The sequence below is a fragment of the Mastomys coucha genome, unplaced genomic scaffold, assembly GCF_008632895.1.
Source record: "Mastomys coucha isolate ucsf_1 unplaced genomic scaffold, UCSF_Mcou_1 pScaffold9, whole genome shotgun sequence".
Taxonomy (NCBI): domain Eukaryota; kingdom Metazoa; phylum Chordata; class Mammalia; order Rodentia; family Muridae; genus Mastomys; species Mastomys coucha.
In genome coordinates this window covers 32,016,458-32,035,139 of record NW_022196915.1, presented here as the reverse complement: position 1 = coordinate 32,035,139, position 18,682 = coordinate 32,016,458, and the positions used below count along the sequence as shown (strand labels likewise).

The window sequence follows — 18,682 nt, the reverse complement described above, 5'->3', positions numbered from 1 at the left end:
GCCGTTCTGTGCGGTTGCCACTTGCATGTTTCCAAAGTCATCATCTTCTTCATGTGTTCTCTTCACACTACCTAAAGGTTATTGAATGAACGTACAGTGAAAACTTACAGACACTCACGTTAGGATACTACAAGCAGCAAAAATTTGTTTTTCCATCAAGTGATACTATTTTAGCATTATAAAAATTTCATGCTTGAATTTATAGCACACTTAATTTATGTTGTATCATGAAGATAAAGTTACTTTGGCAACTTAACATCTTGTACACAGTAAAACTTTCCAAGAGTTAGTGTTACATTAAATCTGATAACCACCAACTTTTTGCTTTGTAGGCAACATAAACATGACATCACATTTAGTAGATGAGTTTGTGTTCATAAGATTTTTAGATATAATTGTTCTGTTCGCAGTCATAGCTATGAAGAGGAACAGTGGAAAATATTTTTCTGTTAATGCTGTGACATTAGAAAAATTTAGACCTATGGGTTAGGAACAAGGAAAATATATATCAGATAAGAGATCCAGGGTCTGCTGTATAAAAATATCCCACCAAGAGTAAAAATTATCTCTATGTGCCCGTAATTATATTCAGAAGACAAAACATCTTATGTAGGGGGACAGCTAAAGGACAGATAAATGACAGCTGTCTGTGCTCTGTGACTAATGATGGCACGGCTGCAGGTTTAGAGTTGTGCTAAGTCATAATATAGTCCAGATTGCAGATTTTTTGTTTTGTTTGTTTTGAGACAGGGTTTCTCCATGTAGCCCCAACTGTCCTGGAGACAGGGTTTTTTCTCCATGTAGCCCTGGCTGTCCTGGAATTCACTCTCTAGACCAGGCTGGCCTTGAACTCAGAAATCTGCCTGCCTTTCTGCCTCCGGAAGGCAGGGAGTGTACTCCCACTGCCTGGCTCAGGTTGCAGATTCTAACAGAGTTATTGCTTAAATCAATGGAGTAAAAATGGAAGATAACTCGTAGCATAAGAGTAAGCACAGGTGCATAACTTCCAGGCAGTGATATACTTCTCCAGGAAGGGCTGGAGAAGAAAAAGCCTCATTTAAGGAGATGGCATCTAAGTTATGTGTAAGAATAGGAAGAGAATATCATGGACTGTAGTAAGGATAACACCTGAATGACTAGCAGTTTAGTTTTCTGGGATACAGACACAAACTAAAGAAACCAGAAAGGCTTTTACTATATATGGTAACCTTTGCCACCTGTGCCTCTGCACGAGAACTAGGGCTCTCTTCAGCTGGCATGCTTATTTTGGACTTCCCAGCTTACACTTCTGTAGGAATAGTCAGTAAGTCTTTGGCAAAACAAAAACATCATTACATTAAGAAAGATAAATTTGACCAGTGTATAGAACATACGAAGACAATCTGGCTAAGAGGCTCACTATGACCTATCCAGACTTTGTACTATTTAGAAGGAAGTGTGTTTTAAAGATGCCGGTAAACATCGTGTTTAAACAGTAATTAATGAGAGAGGATCAAAGGTAACTGGGAAGCCACGCTCATGAAAGGAGCATCTGGCCTGAGTATTTTAGGCAGGACAGGAAATGGTGCTTTCTGCACTAGTGCTTCAGTCACCTCTGCATCAGCACGTGGCCTGTTCCAACTGTTCAAGAGATGTTACAAGCGAGAGCAGCAAGGGCTTAGAAAGGGAAGATGAAATCTGACAGTTTGCTTTGACCTATAAAAACAAGTGGATTGGAGTGATCCTAAAATAGAGGTCAGATCAAATAGTAGTAGATTGGTGTGGTAGCACACACTTTTAATTCCAGCATTTGTTAGGCAGAGGCAGTTCATAACTCCTATACCACATGAGTCCAGAGACCAAAAGGCTATCAGGTTCAGTAACAAGCACAGTAGCTAATTCTGAGCCAGCCTACATAGTAGGAAGGATGGCTCAACAGTTAAGAACTCACTGCTCTTTCAAAGGACCTAGGTTTGGTTCCTAGTATTTATTTACTTGGTGGCTTACAACCAACCATTTATAACTCCAGTTCCAGACATCTGCTGCCACCTTCTGATCTTCTCAGAAACCTGGTACGCACGTAGTATATGTATGTGTACATTTATGCAGGCAAACACTCGTAAAAATAAAGCTTAAAAACAACGAAAACTCAAAATAGGTGCAAAGAAAATTGAGGTAACTTGAATTACACTGTTGAAACATACTTTTTTAAGTATTAATCACTTTTTTCATTTTGTTCTGAGATAAGGTCTTGCTATGATCTTCCTGACTCCGTTACTCAGTGCTGAGATTTTTTTTTTTTTAAGATTTATTTCCTATATGTAAGTACACTGTAGCTGTCTTCAGACACACCAGAAGAGGGCATCAGATCTCACTACGGATGGTTATGAGCCACCATGTGGTTGCTGGGATTTGAACTTAGGACCTTTGGAAGAATTAGTCAATGCTCTTAACTACTGAACCATCTCTCCAGCCCCAGGGCTGAGATTATAGGCATATGCCACCATATCCAGCAACCGCATTTTTAGTGTCAGCCAAGTTATCCAGACTGGTTTTACTTTAATCTTATTAATAGTTATACAATTTTATAGACTTAATTTTCAACTAGTTATTATAATAATTGGCTATGCATTATAGTTTATGCATAATATAATAATAATAAGTACACGTACTATTTATTCATTAGACTGTTAATTCTTTGAAACTCTGTAGTTTACTCAGCGTTTCTAAACAGACTGCTCAGAAGTACATGAAATGTGTAATAGATGCTTCTTTTCTACTTCCTCTACAATTACCTTTCTCTTCAATTTTCTACAAAACAAATAAGCAAACCCCTTACCTGTGGTACCAGAATGAACAGATAAGGACCTTTCTATTTGGAGTGGTGACATCATCTGTATTGTTAATTTTGCTAAGTAGATGGCTTCATATTCCTAAAAAAAGATTTTAAATAGCTCAGATATAAGATGAATGTATACATTTGTATTCTTAGTTTATAGACAAAAGCCTTGCACCATACTCTTGCAAAAGAAATGAAGGTTCACAATTCCTATCTGGTAATTGTCAGTTACTATAATTAGAAACCAAGTTCAACAGCTTAGTGCCAGACACAATGTATCTTCTGCCACTGGGCATGAACTATAATGGTTTAATTCTATACATTAAAATAGCACAAAGGATAGAGGGACTGAAAACTTAAACCTGCAATTTTATTAAATGGTTCTAAGAATCAATAAAAACAAAATTATCTTTTCCCAGTTTTCCCTGAACAAGTTTATCTTCTCCATCTCACAAGGACTTTGTGAAGGGTCACAAGTTCTTTGAAATAGGGAATTACTCCTTCCTTTTGCAAAGTCTTCAATATTCCATCCCCGAAACCAGAGTACCAGAATCTTCTTGCTACATCGCTAGCCATCTCCTTTATTAGTTTTATTTCCAAATCCTCTGCATGCCTGAGTGCTATAGTGTTCTGCCTTTGAAATGTTTTTCCTGGGGCTAGAGAGATGGCTCAGCTGGTAAGAGCATTGACTACTACTCCAATGGTCCTGAGTTCAAATCCCAACAACCACATGGTGGCTCACAACCATCTGTAATGGGATCTGATGCCCTCTTCTGGTGTGTCTGAAGACAGCTACAGTGTACTCACATAAATAAAAAAAATTAAAAAAAAAAAAAAAAAGAAAGAAATGTTTTTCCCTTCTTCTTCCTCTTCCTTTTTCCCCTCCTCCCCCTCCTGACACAATCTCAAAGAACTTTGGCTTCCAATGTGCTATTTAGCTGAGACTGGTCTTGATCTTTGATCCTCTGATCCTCCTTTCTTCCTTCTGAGATTGCAGGTGTATGACAGCATACGTGGCAAATGTGACTTCATCAAATACTTCTTTACCCTGCCACTAGGAATTGAACCTAAAGCCTTATCTGTGCTAGCAAGCTAGGTGAGAAAGCATTCTGCTGTTAGCTATATTCGTCAGTCTTTTTTTTTTTAAAGATTTATTTATTTTTATTTTATTTATGAGTACACTGTTGCTGTCTTCAGACATACAGAAGAAGGCACTGAATCCCATTACAGATGGTTGTGAGCCACCATGTGACTGATGAGATTTGAACTCAGGACCTCTAGAAGAGCAGTCAGTGCCTTTACCTGCTGAGCCATCTCTCTAGCCCTAAAAGCTGTTTTTGTTTGTCTGTTTTTACTGGTCTTGAACTCAGTGATATGCCTGCCTTTGCTTCCCAAGCAGAGGTAGGCGGATCTCTGTGAATTCCAGGACAGCCAGAGTTAAATAATAAACAGAAACAAAAAATTTAAATAAAGATGTAAACTGGAATAATCATCAGATTAGTCATATTATAATAATATAGAGGCAGATCTGTGAGTTCCAGGACAGTCAAAGCTACATAATAAACAGAAACAAAAAATTATTTAAATAAAGATACAATCTGGAATAATCAGATTGTCAGATTATAATAATATCAAGTATTTAGAAAGTAAATTCTACACCTAAACTGTATAGACAAGCCATTTTAATCATTCTACCCTCTGCCTTAAACGGAGTGGACATAGGAGTTCAATACCTGAAGTTGGTGGACAAATCCAGCATTAGGATTAATACAAAATCTTCTTTCTTGGACATAAGCAAATGCATCTCTAAAAATGAAAAAAGAAAAATTAATATAAAGAACCTATTTCATGAAATAATCTAAAATGTTTTTTTCCATTTAGACTTTAATTGAAGGTGGGTGGGAGATGGTACTGTGTGCCTTAAATCCTAGCACTCAGGAGGCAGAGGCAGATGGATATCTGAGTTCAAGGCCAGCCTGGTCTACAGGGTGAGTTTTAGGACAGCGGGGGCTATACAGAGAAACCCTGTCTCAAATAAACCGAAGAGGAATTTGCTTGAAATTTCCCCTAAGGCTGGGGATAGAACTGTTGAGCTAACGCAAGGCCCTAGGTTCAATCCCCAACACAGTATAAAAACATGCAAACTAGTTTGATTTCTTCTCTTTAAAAATCTATGTACTGATTGTAAGAGATGATTTTTGGTGTGAAAGATCACTCTGATTTATATGTAAGAGGATGCTACAGACAATTCCTAATTACTTGTTTCTTTTCTTAGACAGGGTCTTGATTCGCAGCCTTGAATTTTCAGTAATCCTACTGTAATCTGCTGAGTATTTTGATTACAGGCAAATTCTACTATACCCAGTCGATGTCAACTTAAGTAAAATAAAGACCGACATTTGTATCCAGAGTTTTTAAGCTGAAACTAATCAATTCCCTGATGGTAAATAGTTTTCCAGTTTGACCTAATCAACTATAACTATCTATAAGATATCTATATTAAAACTTTAAGTTTCCAACTATTTTATTAAGTTTAATTGAGAATAAACTGTTGCTAGGTTTGAGACTGTTAGCTTACCTGTACTTCATCCCAAATGTCTCCATGATGTATGCAATAACAAAGGCGGCACTGAAGACAGAGAAACAATTAGAATGTACAACTCATAACTAAACACAAGAAGCAAAGATTATCTATCTTCATACCTTCTAGAGATACCTGCATTCCCATGGACAAGAACTTTTCCTGAAAAAGTTTAAAAATTAGTTAATCATCTGAAAAAAATTAGATTTCGAATGTGAATGTAAAATATACTAAAGCCACATATCAGGTATGGTGAGTCTTCCTGAGACATTTTATTTCATGTACTTGCCACTTAGCTATTAATTTTCAAGTCTTTATTTTAATTATGTAGAGAATACAACAGATTTTAGAGGAAACTGAAAGTAGTTCAGTGGAAAAATTTTAAAAAGCATAGGATGAAATTAAGTAGCTGGGAAGATATAATTTGAATATCATCTACTATATAAAACTAGAATTTCTCTATCCTACATTTAGAAAAAATATCAACTAAAGGTAATTGTAACAAAAATTCCTAAAAATAAAACAAACAGTATTGCCTAGAGAGATGGCTTAGTGGTTAAGAGTACTTGTAGCTCTTGCAGAGGACCAGGTTTGATTCTCAGCACCTACAGGGCAGCTCACAACTATCTGTTCTCCAGTTATAGGGGATCAGATAAACTCTTCTGGCCTCTGAAGGCCCCAGGCACACATGAAGTGCACATACACACAGAAAGATAAAATACTCATATACACAAAAATAAATCTTTAATAACAGAAAAAATATTTACCTCCATTTTGTAAGCTTCCATCAATGAACTCTTTAGTCTGAGGGTAAGATAGAACGGGTTACAAAAAGCATGTAGAATAAGACAAAAATATTACACAGTAAAACAAAAGGAAGCTGAAAGTTACAGAGCAACACCTAATCTTTAAAAAACACAACTCTTGGGCTGGCAAGATGGCTCAGAGGGTAAAGGCACCTACCAGCAAGCCTCATGACCTAAGTTCTATCCTGGAACACATGGTAGAGAGAACAGATTCCCAAAGCTGTCCTCTGATCTTCATATGTACAGCATGCCACACACCAAGTGTGTGTACATGCATGAGTACAAACACAAAAAATGTAATATAGTTAAAAGCACTTGTTCACTGCCATGCAGGGAACCAGGGAGGTTCCTAGAACCCATCCCTACCTCCAGTTCTAGAGGATCCAATACTTTCTTCTGATTTCTGTGGGCTCTTGCACCCATATGATACACATGCATACATTCAGGCAACATACATAATAAATATCAACAACAAAAAAAGCTCCTCAGCGATACAACTTTTAAAGGTGTTTTTTAAATACTTCAACTTTCTTTATAAAGTAAACCCTACATTTTTTTTTCAGCTATAAAACAGCAGAAATAGTTTTACAATCTAAATTATTAGGTCCAAATCATAAATTTTAAGTGATATAAAAATACTGATACTTACCATAGGGAAAAAACGGATTATGTTTTCAACTGGATTATCAGCAATATCCAAGACTAAATATCTAAAAACAAAGGATATATAGTAAGTATACTCTCAGTTAAACACAAAAACTTGAAGTTTTAAAATAAAAATAACATCTCATCTCTTTATTTATAATAATCATTACATTTCCATCCCATTTATCTTCCAATGTAAGCAACTCATCTATCATGTGATATCTGTGTATTAAAATCTTGATTTCTGTTTTTTTCAAGATACTTTTTCTGTGCAGTTCTAACTGCTTTGGAACTTGATTTGTAGACCAGGCTGGCCTCAAACTCTAGAGATCCACCTGCCTCCGCCTCCTAAGTACTGGAATTAAACGCATGCACCACCACTGCCCAGCTAACAGTTTGAGTTTTTAAGCCACTCTTTATTCTATGAGCTCCATTTACCTGTATATTTTTACTATGAGAAGATTTGTTATCTATTTTAACATAATATTTTTATTAGTTTTTTGAGAATTTCAATAGATGCATACAGTATTTTTGATTATATTCATTTTCCATTCATTCCCCTATATTACTCCAGGACAGAGACTCTACTTCCTCCTCTCATACTTCACACCCCTTTAAAAAAAAGATTCATTTTTTTTCTTTTCTTTTCTTTTTTCTTTTCTTTTCTTCTCCTTTTTCTATGTAGCTCTGGCTGTTCTGCCCCCGCCCCCCAGTGCTGAAATTGTGTGCTACTACTAAGGTGTCATAATCATTTTCTAAGAAAGACTCTATTGCCAGGCAGTGGTGGCATACACCTTTAATCTCAGCACTTGGGAGGCAGAGGCAGGCGGATTTCTGAGTTCAAGGCCAGCCTGGTCTACAGAGTGAGTTCCAGGACAACCAGGGCTACATAGAGAAACCCTGTCTTGAAAAACCAAAAAGACTTTATTACAAGAATGAGTGTTTGGCCTGCATGTATGTACATCATTGCATGTGTGCTTGCTACCTAGGAAGGCCAGTGAGGGCAGCTGGATCCTTTTGAACTGGAGTTACAATGGCTGTGAGCTACCATGTACATGTTGGGAAGCAAACCCAGGTGCTCTGCAAGAGCAGCCAGTACTCTTATAACCACTGAGCTATTTCTCCTGCCCCTCATAATTTTTGATAATCATAAAAAGTACAAAATAATTTTCAAAGTATCATATCTCTAGGGACTTTGTCATAGACTTATGTTGTCTGAAGACATTTAAAGACTTACAACATATTATCTGATATTTCTGTATAAAATGTTTAATTAAAACAAAAATCATACCATTAACACCTCCAACTTTAAAACTGCAGTAAGTCAGACATTTCCTTCATGGCTAAAAAGTTAAGACACAAACATTCTTCATAGTTAAAATTTAAAAAAAAAACTTAAAACTTTAGCTGGGTGTGATGACTCACACCTTTAAATCCAGCACTCTGAGGCAGAGGCAGGTGGATTTCTGAGTTCAAGGATAGCCTCCTGGTCTACAGACAGTTCCAAGACAGCCAGGGCTACACAGAGAGATCCATGCTTTGTCTTGAGGAGGATTTTTTTTTTTTTCCTACCATCCTGGACCATGACTTTCCCTTCTCAGAAGCAACTATTCAAGCTTCAATGTACATATAAGAATACATGAACTTGGGGCTGGAGCTGGGTATGACACACGGCTTTAATTCCACCACCTGAGAGGTGGAGGTGGGCAGATCTTTGAATTCAAGGTTAGCCTGGTCTACAGAGTGAGTCCCAGTACAGCCAGGGCTACCCAGGGAAATCCTGTCTCAAAAAACTGATAGAAAGACAGACAGACAGACAGTGGTTAAGAGCACTTGGCTGCTTTTGCACCAAGGAGGCAATTCATAACTAATTCCAGGGGCTCTGGTGTCTTCCTCTGGTTTCCAAAGGCACTTACATGGTACATAGATACATATGCAGACAAAACACTTAAACACAGAAAGCATAAATATTTCTAAACAGTAGGACTATACATCTATGTGTTCTTGTAATCACTAAGATCAACATATATATATATAAGATCAACTATTTAATTCCTGTGCAGTTACATAATATTCTATAATACATGTGCACACATTTAAGTGCTTTATGTATATAAGTTATACTCATTTTTACAATCAGTAGAGCAAAGCATTAAGATTAAAAACATGTGGATTATGTATCCTAAGTTTAAAAAATATTCCTAACAAATACTTTCATATGACATAGAATATCTCTATAAAGATATTAAAAAAAAACCAATGGTAGTAGCTCTCTCCCAATAATAAGGTGGCTCATTTGCCTTTGTCTTTAGCATGTGTAATATAGTCCTTACTATTGCCATATTATTTGTCTTATGAGTCAGTTTCAATTTGGAGCCCAGCCTCCTAAAGTGGTATTTATAAGCATGTACCACCAAACCCAGCTTATGGGTTTTTAAATGACCCTAAAATAACAAATATTACAACTTTTAATTATCTAACTGCAGTAATTAGGAGATAAATGAGAAAGCTAAAACTATATGAAAAAGTATTTAACTCCACCAGATTTAAACAAATTTCAGTATTTTATAACTTTGTCTTGGAGAAATACTAAAGGAACAGTCACTCATACTTGACAATGAAATATAAACAAATATACTGCACTGGAGTGCAATACCTATGAAAATGTATCATGCTCATATTCTTAGATCCAACGTTTCTATAAATTTACCCCATCAGCATATTCACATATAAACTAAATGACACACTCAAGGATGGTCACAGTATATTTTAAGAATACCTAAGAAAGTCTGCAAAAATACAGAAATGTCTAGTAAGACATTGACTAAAGCTGGATATGGCATGCATACATGTAATCTTAGTCCTTAAGAAGCAGAGGCAAGACAATTATTCATTCAAGACTAGCCTTGGTGACCCTACCTCAGACAGACAGACAGAGAGACAGACAGACAGATGGAGAAAATGAGAACAAGAAAGAGAATATACAAGAGTTTCGGGGAAGACCAAGGAGATAGCTCAGTGGGTAGTGCACTAGCCATGAGTGTGAGGGCCTGAGTTCAAATCCCCAGAACTATATAAAAAGCTTGGTAGGGGAAATAGAGAAACAGCTCTGTAGTTAAGTGAACTGGCTACTCTTCCAGAGGATTGAGTATTGATTCCCAGCATCCATATGACAGTTCACAACTGTTATTCCAGTTACAAAGAATCTGATGCCCTCTTCAAATCTCCATGGGAACCAAGCACAAAACAGTACACATACATACATACAGGCAAGACACCCATACATGTAAAATAAAAGTTTTCATGCAATATATTTTTATCACATTCTTTCCCCTTTCCCCAACCCTTCCCATACCCTCTACACCTCCATTCCCAATCAATTTCAGCTCTTTCTCTATTAGGCAGACAGAAAGATAGACACACACACACACACACACACCCCAAGAATCAAAACAAGTAAACAAAACCTCACAAGACAAAACACACCAATGAAGTTTATTTTTGTGTTGAACAACTGTTCCTGGGCATAGGGCCTGCCCTGAATTTTAACTAATGAAAAACAAAAACAAAAATAAACCTAGGTGTGCAGGCTAGAAGGATGATTCAGTAGTTAGACTATCAACTGCCTTTGAAAATTTCAATTTGGTTCCTACATCCATGTCTGGATCGACGACTATGTCTGTAGCCGTCCCCTATAAGTCTAGTTCCAGGAGTATGTGCACTCATGTGCCCATATTCACCGAAAGGCAAACATACACATAATCAAAAATATTATCTTGAAAAGAAAAGCAAGGTTTGGAAGCTCAGATCTGTAATCCCAGTACTCCAATGGCAAGATGGGAGGCATAGACTTCAGGGGACTCCCCTGAAGCCCATGGGCTAAACTAACGTTTTTTGCCGTTTTGCAAACGACAAATGACCAAGTCTCAACTCAGTTGTTTCTTGACCTCTGTATGTTAACAGTGGGGGGTCGGGGAGGGCACTGGCTGATTCAAAAACTATTAAGTCAGAACAACCATATCTACAGGAATATGCTTCTGAATGGACACAATGAAGAAAAAATAGTAGGTGACTTTGAGGAAGGGCCTTAGTATCTAGGAGATAAGAAGTATAGGAACACATTCTAAAATTACATTACAGGACGGGGAAAATGCTTACCTATCATACTTGAGGCTCTGGGTTTAATCTTTTTTTTTGTTTTGTTTTTTTTCGAGACAGGGTTTCTCTGTATAGGCCTGGCTGTCCTGGAACTCGCTCTGTAGACCAGGCTGGCCTCGAACTCAGAAATCCGCCTGCCTCTGCCTCCCAAGTGCTGGGATTAAAGGCATGTACCACCACTGGGTTTAATCTTAAAACACTTTGAAGATCAGTAATAATAATAAAACAGCATTAAATATTTTGTCCTTAATATTTTTTCTATAAAGCATAGCAATAATTCTTACCTAAATAATTGTTGAAAGTTTGGTTTAATAAAGTTTGCTTCAATATTTTGCCGTATGCAAATTATATGAGTTATGCCATGTTTCTGCAGTATAGGTAGCTATAAAAAGTGGGGAGAGATAATAGTTTAAAATACAAAACATCACATTACAATAGTATGTCTGAAAATAGACAAGACCTATATCTAACTCTTAAGTACAGAAAATTAAAGCTAATTTTATGGTAACTGACCTGACATGATCCACAGGACAATTCAATGATTCAAGCTTAATGCACAAAATGTTCTCTGAACTTTAACATCGACATTATTTATGTTTATTTCTTGAGCTTGATGATTAAAATGTTAAAAGATAACATTTCAAGAAACCAGTACTATTAACAATTGTGGCTAAAACCAGGGAGTTTAGAACCCTGAGTTCCTAAATCCCAGGTCTGCCAATGACCTGAGCTCTGTGGCTCAGTTCTGTTCTGAGAGAATGGGAAACACTACCCTTACCTGAGCAGCTGTGATAACTATAAGGAAAGAAAAACTATGTACTGTAAAGACTTAGTGTAAACAAAGTCATGAGATAGAAACCTCATGTGGGAGCTTGACCTTTCTATGGCGAAGAAAAGAGCCCGCTCCCTCAATCCTCCATAAAGCAGGGGTGCATCATCTGAGAGATAGTCGGGCTCTCAGGAACTCACTGTGTGAGGCAAGTCACCCACACCATTGTGTTTTCTCAGAGGTGTCCAAATTGACTAGACAATATGGTTTTCTTAATGTTAATAGGAGTTATCTGAATTTTCTGAGGATATCCTGGTATATAAGCAGGAGTGTTTGTTGAATTACTTTGAAGTGTTTGACTGGAAAAATAATGAGCCAATGTTCTATATTCACATGTATGCAAACTCCAAAATAACAACATTTATTCTTTAATTTATACTTAATAATTAAGATGAGGTTTCTGCATCTACTTTATTTTACTAATATGAAAAACTACAGGAGGGCATGAAAAAAATCTGCTTGAAAAGTGGGCATGTTGGCACAAGCCTTTAATCTCAGTATCTGGGAGTCAGAAGTGGTAGTGGATCTGAATTTGAGGTTATCTTGGTCTATATAGCAAGTTCCAAGTCAGCTTGTGTTACATAGTGAAACAGTCTCAAACAGTAGCAACAAAGAAAGCAAACCAAAGCAAGCCAAAAACGCCTTTAAAAGCATATTTAACTAAGCAAAGCTTATCAGAATGAAATTTTAATGCAATAGCAGAATGTATTTGTACCTTTCAATAGAAGCATTTATAAAAAGTGAACTATGACTTTACCTTCCAAACACAAATAGACAAAAGTTATAAAAAGAAATAGATCACTGGCTAACAAGCAACCTGAACTCATTTCTTTTATTTAAATGGTATTTGGACATAGTAAGATATGCCTTTAGTAAATAGTCTTTAAAAAGGGGTTCATCCCTCTAGGTTTCTTTATCCCCAGTATTAATTTTTATGGTCAAAGGGTACTTTTTGGGGGGTGGTATGAGTAGAAATTTGGGATATAGTATGGTAACTCAGACTGAGGAATATAAATATGTATACAAAGAAGATATAGGTTGGGAAAAGAATTAACAGGAGTTGGTGGAGGACAAGAGAGGAAACAGATATGTGTTTGAATATCAAAATGGTTTATATACATGAAATAAAACTGTCATAGTGAGACCCATTACTAGGCATAATTATATATGCTAATATGGGCACAAATGATTGTGAGGACATGCATCTGTTCATCATTACATTCTGGGGCAACAGCTTTGCTGACACCATCTTCTAGGAAGTCAAAGCTCTATTTGTTTATTATTCACTTTTACATCATCTACCCTTTCCAGCTTCCTTGTTGGTCACCTCAACTATCAAGAACCTTCCAATTTCAGGATGACTCTGAAAATTATTGTCATGAAACTATCATACAAAAGTATACTGAATTCTGAATCAGCAACCCCTTGGGGAAGATATTTGCTATACAATGTTTCACACTGTATATCATTCAAAAAGAATTAGTATCATCCTCATAATTCATAAAACTGAGAATTCCTTAGAAAGTGGCAAGACCACTACTAAATACTTAAAATAAACACCCCCATCTTAACTGACCAACTGAAGAAGTCTATTTCCAATGTAAAAGAAGAAGAACCACTATAAAACATGCAGTCTTACTTTGATAAAAGTTAACACCCTGTTCTATTTCCTCCTCTGATACTTTGCACATATCTGATACTGGTCAGAAGATGCCTGGCAGGTACAGATATATGATATTTTAAGATAGCAAATAAATTACTAAAGTTATAGGATTGGTAAATCTATCAAACACAAGATTTCATGAGAAAAATAAATTATAAAAACTCATTTGCAATTTGTGGTGAAACACTTCAAAACTATTAAGGGTCCAGTAAATTTAGGAGTAGGTACAAGGATTATGAACACAGTTGTATATACACGTTTCCTAGTATAAAATTCTTACTATTAAAAACTTACCCAATAAAAAGTTGGTTTACTAAAGCCTCTTGGAGAACCTAATCTAAAGTTCATACCTTGCTTTTCATAGCAGAAGAGTATGGGCCTAAGAACAATCCAGGCAAAACTTCCTAGGGGGAAAAATACATACATAAAGTTTAAACCTACAGCAAATATATATCATAGAGCTCAATTTGTCTCTGTGTGCAGGGGCAAATAGCCTTTTTCAATATTATGGTTAAAACTTTGATCAGAGAGCATTTCCCAGCCACATTTAGCAAACTGGGATGAGAAACACAGGTGTGCCTTTATAAATTCAAGTGAGATGTTCCCAATTTAAGTTTTATTCTAAAAAGCCAGATATTTGAGATCCTACAACAGGACTGGATATAATCAACACATTATATTATATTATATTATATTATATTATATTATATTATAATAAACCATTTTTAACTTCTATTATCAGCTATAGTCTAAAAAACAGGTATAAAAAAATTATCCCTTTAGAATTACATTTACACTAACTTTTATTTGGTCAAAACAAAAAGTAGTGCAAGAGCCAGGTATAATGGAACATAGCTATAATCCCAGCACCCAGGAAGCTGAGGAAGAGGATCCTGAGTTTGAGCCAGACTGTCCTTTCTTAAGAAACAAAGCAGCACAAGATGAAACAGGATATAACTGTCATCACAGTAAATAAAAGCTAAGCTAACTGTAATCAATCCCTGTAATCAATCCACTGTGTTCACTAACTTCTTCTCATTTTAAAATAGCACCCTCCTAACATAGCTAAGGTTGTCCTGCCTCAGTCTCGAGTGCAGAGATTATAGAAATAGCCCCAACAGCATCTTACAAGTATGAATTACATTTTACTATGTTTGCATTCCCTATAGCATCAAGTTAGTTCTCACATGTTCTCACATATAGTTAAAGGTCTAAAAGGGAACTTTCTTCTTTTCTCTCTCCTTTTTAATGAAACAGAGTTGGGGTTTGATAAAGCATGAGAGTTAAGAGAAAAACACTTAAAAGGGAATGCAAGACACCTGAGAGCATGGATGTGGGCTTCCCAAATAAGAGTCACTTAAAAAGTGAGTTTTCATTAAGAAAAGGAGCAGATCTTTGCAAGATATGGGATTAGGAGTAAGGGGCACTGCTTATCTTGAGAACTAACAAAATTGACTGCAAAGGATAAAAAAATACAACAAAAGAGCCGGGCAGTGGTGGCACATGCCTTTAATCCCAGCACTTGGGAGGCAGAGACAGGCGGATTTCTGAGTTCGAGGCCAGCCTGGTCTACAGAGTGAGTTCCAAGACAGCCAGGGCTACACAGAGAAACCCTGTCTCAAAAACAAACAAGCAAACAAACAAACAAACAAAAAAAAGTGACTCATTAAGCACATTCACATATTGCTATAATTTTAAATCTAATCCAAGTAATATAAAGAATTCATTTTACATACTAAAATTTTTGAAACAAATGGTACATATTTATCACATGATATTCTAATACACTGCACAATACTCATAACTGGGTAAATATGACAAACCTAGAGATTACAAATCATCAGGTCTCCTTTGTGAAGCATAAGTTATTAAATAATAGGGGTCATTTGAATAAACTAAAAGTTGCCATACCTGCATCTCTCGTCTCATAGGGTAAGTCCATTCCTTGAAAAGGAAAACAAAAATAAACAAATAAAAATAAATAGCATGAAAAATATCACAGGCTGGTCAGATGGCTCAAGTCTGAAATTGATTCTTGAAACCCAAGTGATAGAGACTGGAATCCTGAATGCTAGCTACTCTTTGAGCCCAGTGCTGTAACTAAATAAAAATAACCTGGTATAGTGGCATATTTATAATCCCAGAATTTAGATGATAAAGTCAAGAGGATGTCTACACAGTGAATTCCAGGCCAATTAGGGCTACTTTGTCACACACACACACACACACACACACACACACACACACACACACACACAGAGCAGATATCCCCGGTGACAGGGATTACAATTTGCTTGGTGTTATGTTGGGTGGAATGCCTATAGACATTGTTTGAATACCTTTCTTCTAGAGTTTCTTTTATTAATTTTCTTTTGCTTTATTTTGGCTGTATTATGCCTATGTACCACTTGTGTGCCTGATTTCTTCAGAGCCAAAAGAGGGTGTGAGATCCTCTGGAACCTGAGTTACAGATGCTTGTGGGCTGCCATGTTGGTGCTGGAAGTCAACCAGGTACACTAGAAGAGCAGCCACCACTGAAACATCTCTCCAGGCTCAATGGGATACCTTTTTCAACTGATATAAATATTCTTTAATCTTAGCCTATCTCTGAGTTCAAGACCAGCATAGTCTAAAATGTGAGTTCCAGTATAGCCAGGGCGACACAGAGAAACCCTGTCCCGAACAAACAAATGAAAACAAAGAGCACTTAGCCAAAATGACAGACCATATAACAAAAATACAGACTAATTCATGACAGGAAAAATTAAAAAGGTAAAACTGTCTTAAGAGTTTTTATTGCTGAAATGAAAACACCACAGCAGAAGCAACTTGGGAGCAGGAAACAGTTTAATCTGGTTTACAAATCCCTAGTCATTGTCTACTGAGGGAAGCCACAGCAGAAATTCAAACCAGATGGGAACCTGGAAGCAAGAGCTGATGCAGAGGACATAGAGGAGTGCTTCTTACTGACTAGCCCCTCATAGTTTTCACAGCTTGTTTTCTCAGCTGACTATAACATGTGTCAAACTGACATAAAGTTGGCAGCATAATACCTGTTCTATGAGCTCAGTACTACAAGCTCAGAAAAAACACTTTTCAAGTACAAGAATAAAAGGCAATCTTATACAAAAGTGTCTCTGGAAAGGTAGCTCAGGCATCAAGACCAGAGCTCTAATCCCAGTGCTCATGCTATAGGCCAGGAAACCTAATATTAACATCAGCTCTAAGGTAGGCAGAGACAGGAGGACGGCTTGGGATTTCTGGCTTCCAGCTTTGCCAAGAAAACATGAGCCCCAGGTTCATGTAGAGACTCTACTCAGAATAGCCACAGTGATAAATGACTGTGTGCATATGCCCGGACATCCATTTATGTACATAAATAAGATTTTATAATCTTGGGCTGGAGAGATGGCTCAGCGGTTAAGAGCACTGACTGCTCTTCCGAAGGTCCTGAGTTCAAATCCCAGCAAGCACATGGTGGCTCACAACCATCTGTAATGAGATCTGATGCCCTCTTCTCATGAGTCTGAAGACAGCTACAGTGTACTTACATATAATATATAAATCTTTAAAAAAAAAAAGATTTTATAATCTTCAAAAATTTCCTCCAAGCTGTGCATAGGAGCACACACCTTTAATCTCAACATTCAGGAGACAGAGGCAAGTGGATCCCTTTGAGTTTGAAGTCAGGCAGGAAAGACCCTGTCCCTGTCCCCCTAATAACTTTTTATAAGTCAATTTTATTATTTTTTTTATTTTTTATTTTATTTTATTTTGGGGGGTTGGGGGGAGGAGTTGAGACAGAGTTTCTCTGTATAGCCCTGGCTGTCCTGGCTATAGACCAGGCTGGCCTTGAACTCAGAAATCCACCTGCCTGTGCTTCCCAAATGCTGGGATTAAAGGCATGCACCACCACTGCCCAGCATTATTTTTTAATTAATTTTTGAGAAAAGGCTTCTCTGTGTAGTCCTAGCTGGAACTTGCTCTGTAGATCCGGCTTGTCTGCAACTCCAAGATTCATCTGCCCCTGCCTCCTAAGTACTGGAATTAAAAGCATGTACCATCATGCCTGGCTATAAAGACCAATTTTATAAATAGATTCTTATTAAAGGAACTTTTTAAATGTTCTGTTAAAAAAAAAGTATTAACATTGTGTCTACTTTATTTATACTTCCATTTTAAATTTTATTTAAATAATTTGTCCACCCCCAGAATTTTACTTTTTAGAGATTTTTTACAAGTATTAGTGTTTTACTTTTCGATTGTGTATATGTATTAGGTATGTGCCTGGTTCCCTTAGAGACCAGAAGAGATCATCTATGTCTTAGAAGTGGTGTTGAGGTTGTGAGCTGCTATGTGAATGCTCCTCTGCAAGTGTTCTCATCTGCTGAGCCCTCTCTCTGGCCCTGAGCCTTACCTCCAGTGTAGACAACCTAGATCCAGAACTTACTTTCGTAATTAGTACATCTCTATTCGGCCTTTCAATGTGAGCAAAAAACCTTATAGAAAACATATCTTTAAACAAAGATTGATTACATAAAGTGGCAATTATAACTCCTGAGATTAACAGAATAGAAGAGAATCTGATTTTCAAGTCAGTACAAAAACCATTAGCCAAACTTAGTCTGTGTGCTTCTTCAACTTACCAGTAGATAATGGTTATCTTCTTTTCTTTTTTTTAGTTTTTCAAACAGGGTTTCTCTATGTAGCCCTGGCTGTTCTAGAACTTACTCTGTAGAGTAGGCTAGCATAGAACAGTTTTAATGATTTAGGCCAAAGATACTGTCACTTTTAGTGATGGTGTCCCTAATATTAAGTGTGGTGTGATACAAGGAATAACCACAGTGTATATTCTGAAGATACCTGGCATTAGGCTGTAGACCCCGCAGCACTGATGGGTCTCCTGGCCTAGATCTCAGAGATCTACCTGCCTGCCTCTGTTCCAGAGTTCTGGGACTAAAGGTGTGCACCAGAGATTTTGAAGTCATCTATTGGCCAAACTTATTTCCTAAAGCAACTTGTTATAATCATAAGAAAAGCAATGAAAGAAATTCCTTAAAATAAAAACACTGTATGTGGTTAAAGAGAACAGGAACACTTATGAGGATGACTGAAGCCAGGCGGTGGTGGTGCACGCCTTTAATCCCAGCACTTGGGAGGCAGAGGCAGGTGAATTTCTGAG

General features: G+C 36.9%; 1 protein-coding gene across 1 annotated transcript in view; it reads right to left on the bottom strand.

Annotated features, from left to right (window-relative positions):
• Styx (serine/threonine/tyrosine interacting protein) overlaps positions 1-18,682 on the bottom strand; it is a 24,838-nt gene that overhangs the window by 2,087 nt on the left and 4,069 nt on the right. The window contains exons 2-11 of the mRNA XM_031362630.1: positions 15,412-15,444; positions 13,851-13,904; positions 11,293-11,390; positions 6,855-6,915; positions 6,167-6,203; positions 5,522-5,561; positions 5,397-5,447; positions 4,552-4,624; positions 2,819-2,912; positions 3-71 (exon numbers count right to left, since the gene is read on the bottom strand). Coding sequence (XP_031218490.1) covers positions 3-71; positions 2,819-2,912; positions 4,552-4,624; positions 5,397-5,447; positions 5,522-5,561; positions 6,167-6,203; positions 6,855-6,915; positions 11,293-11,390; positions 13,851-13,904; positions 15,412-15,444 — 610 coding nt within the window. The remainder of the gene's footprint in view (positions 1-2; positions 72-2,818; positions 2,913-4,551; positions 4,625-5,396; positions 5,448-5,521; positions 5,562-6,166; positions 6,204-6,854; positions 6,916-11,292; positions 11,391-13,850; positions 13,905-15,411; positions 15,445-18,682) is intronic.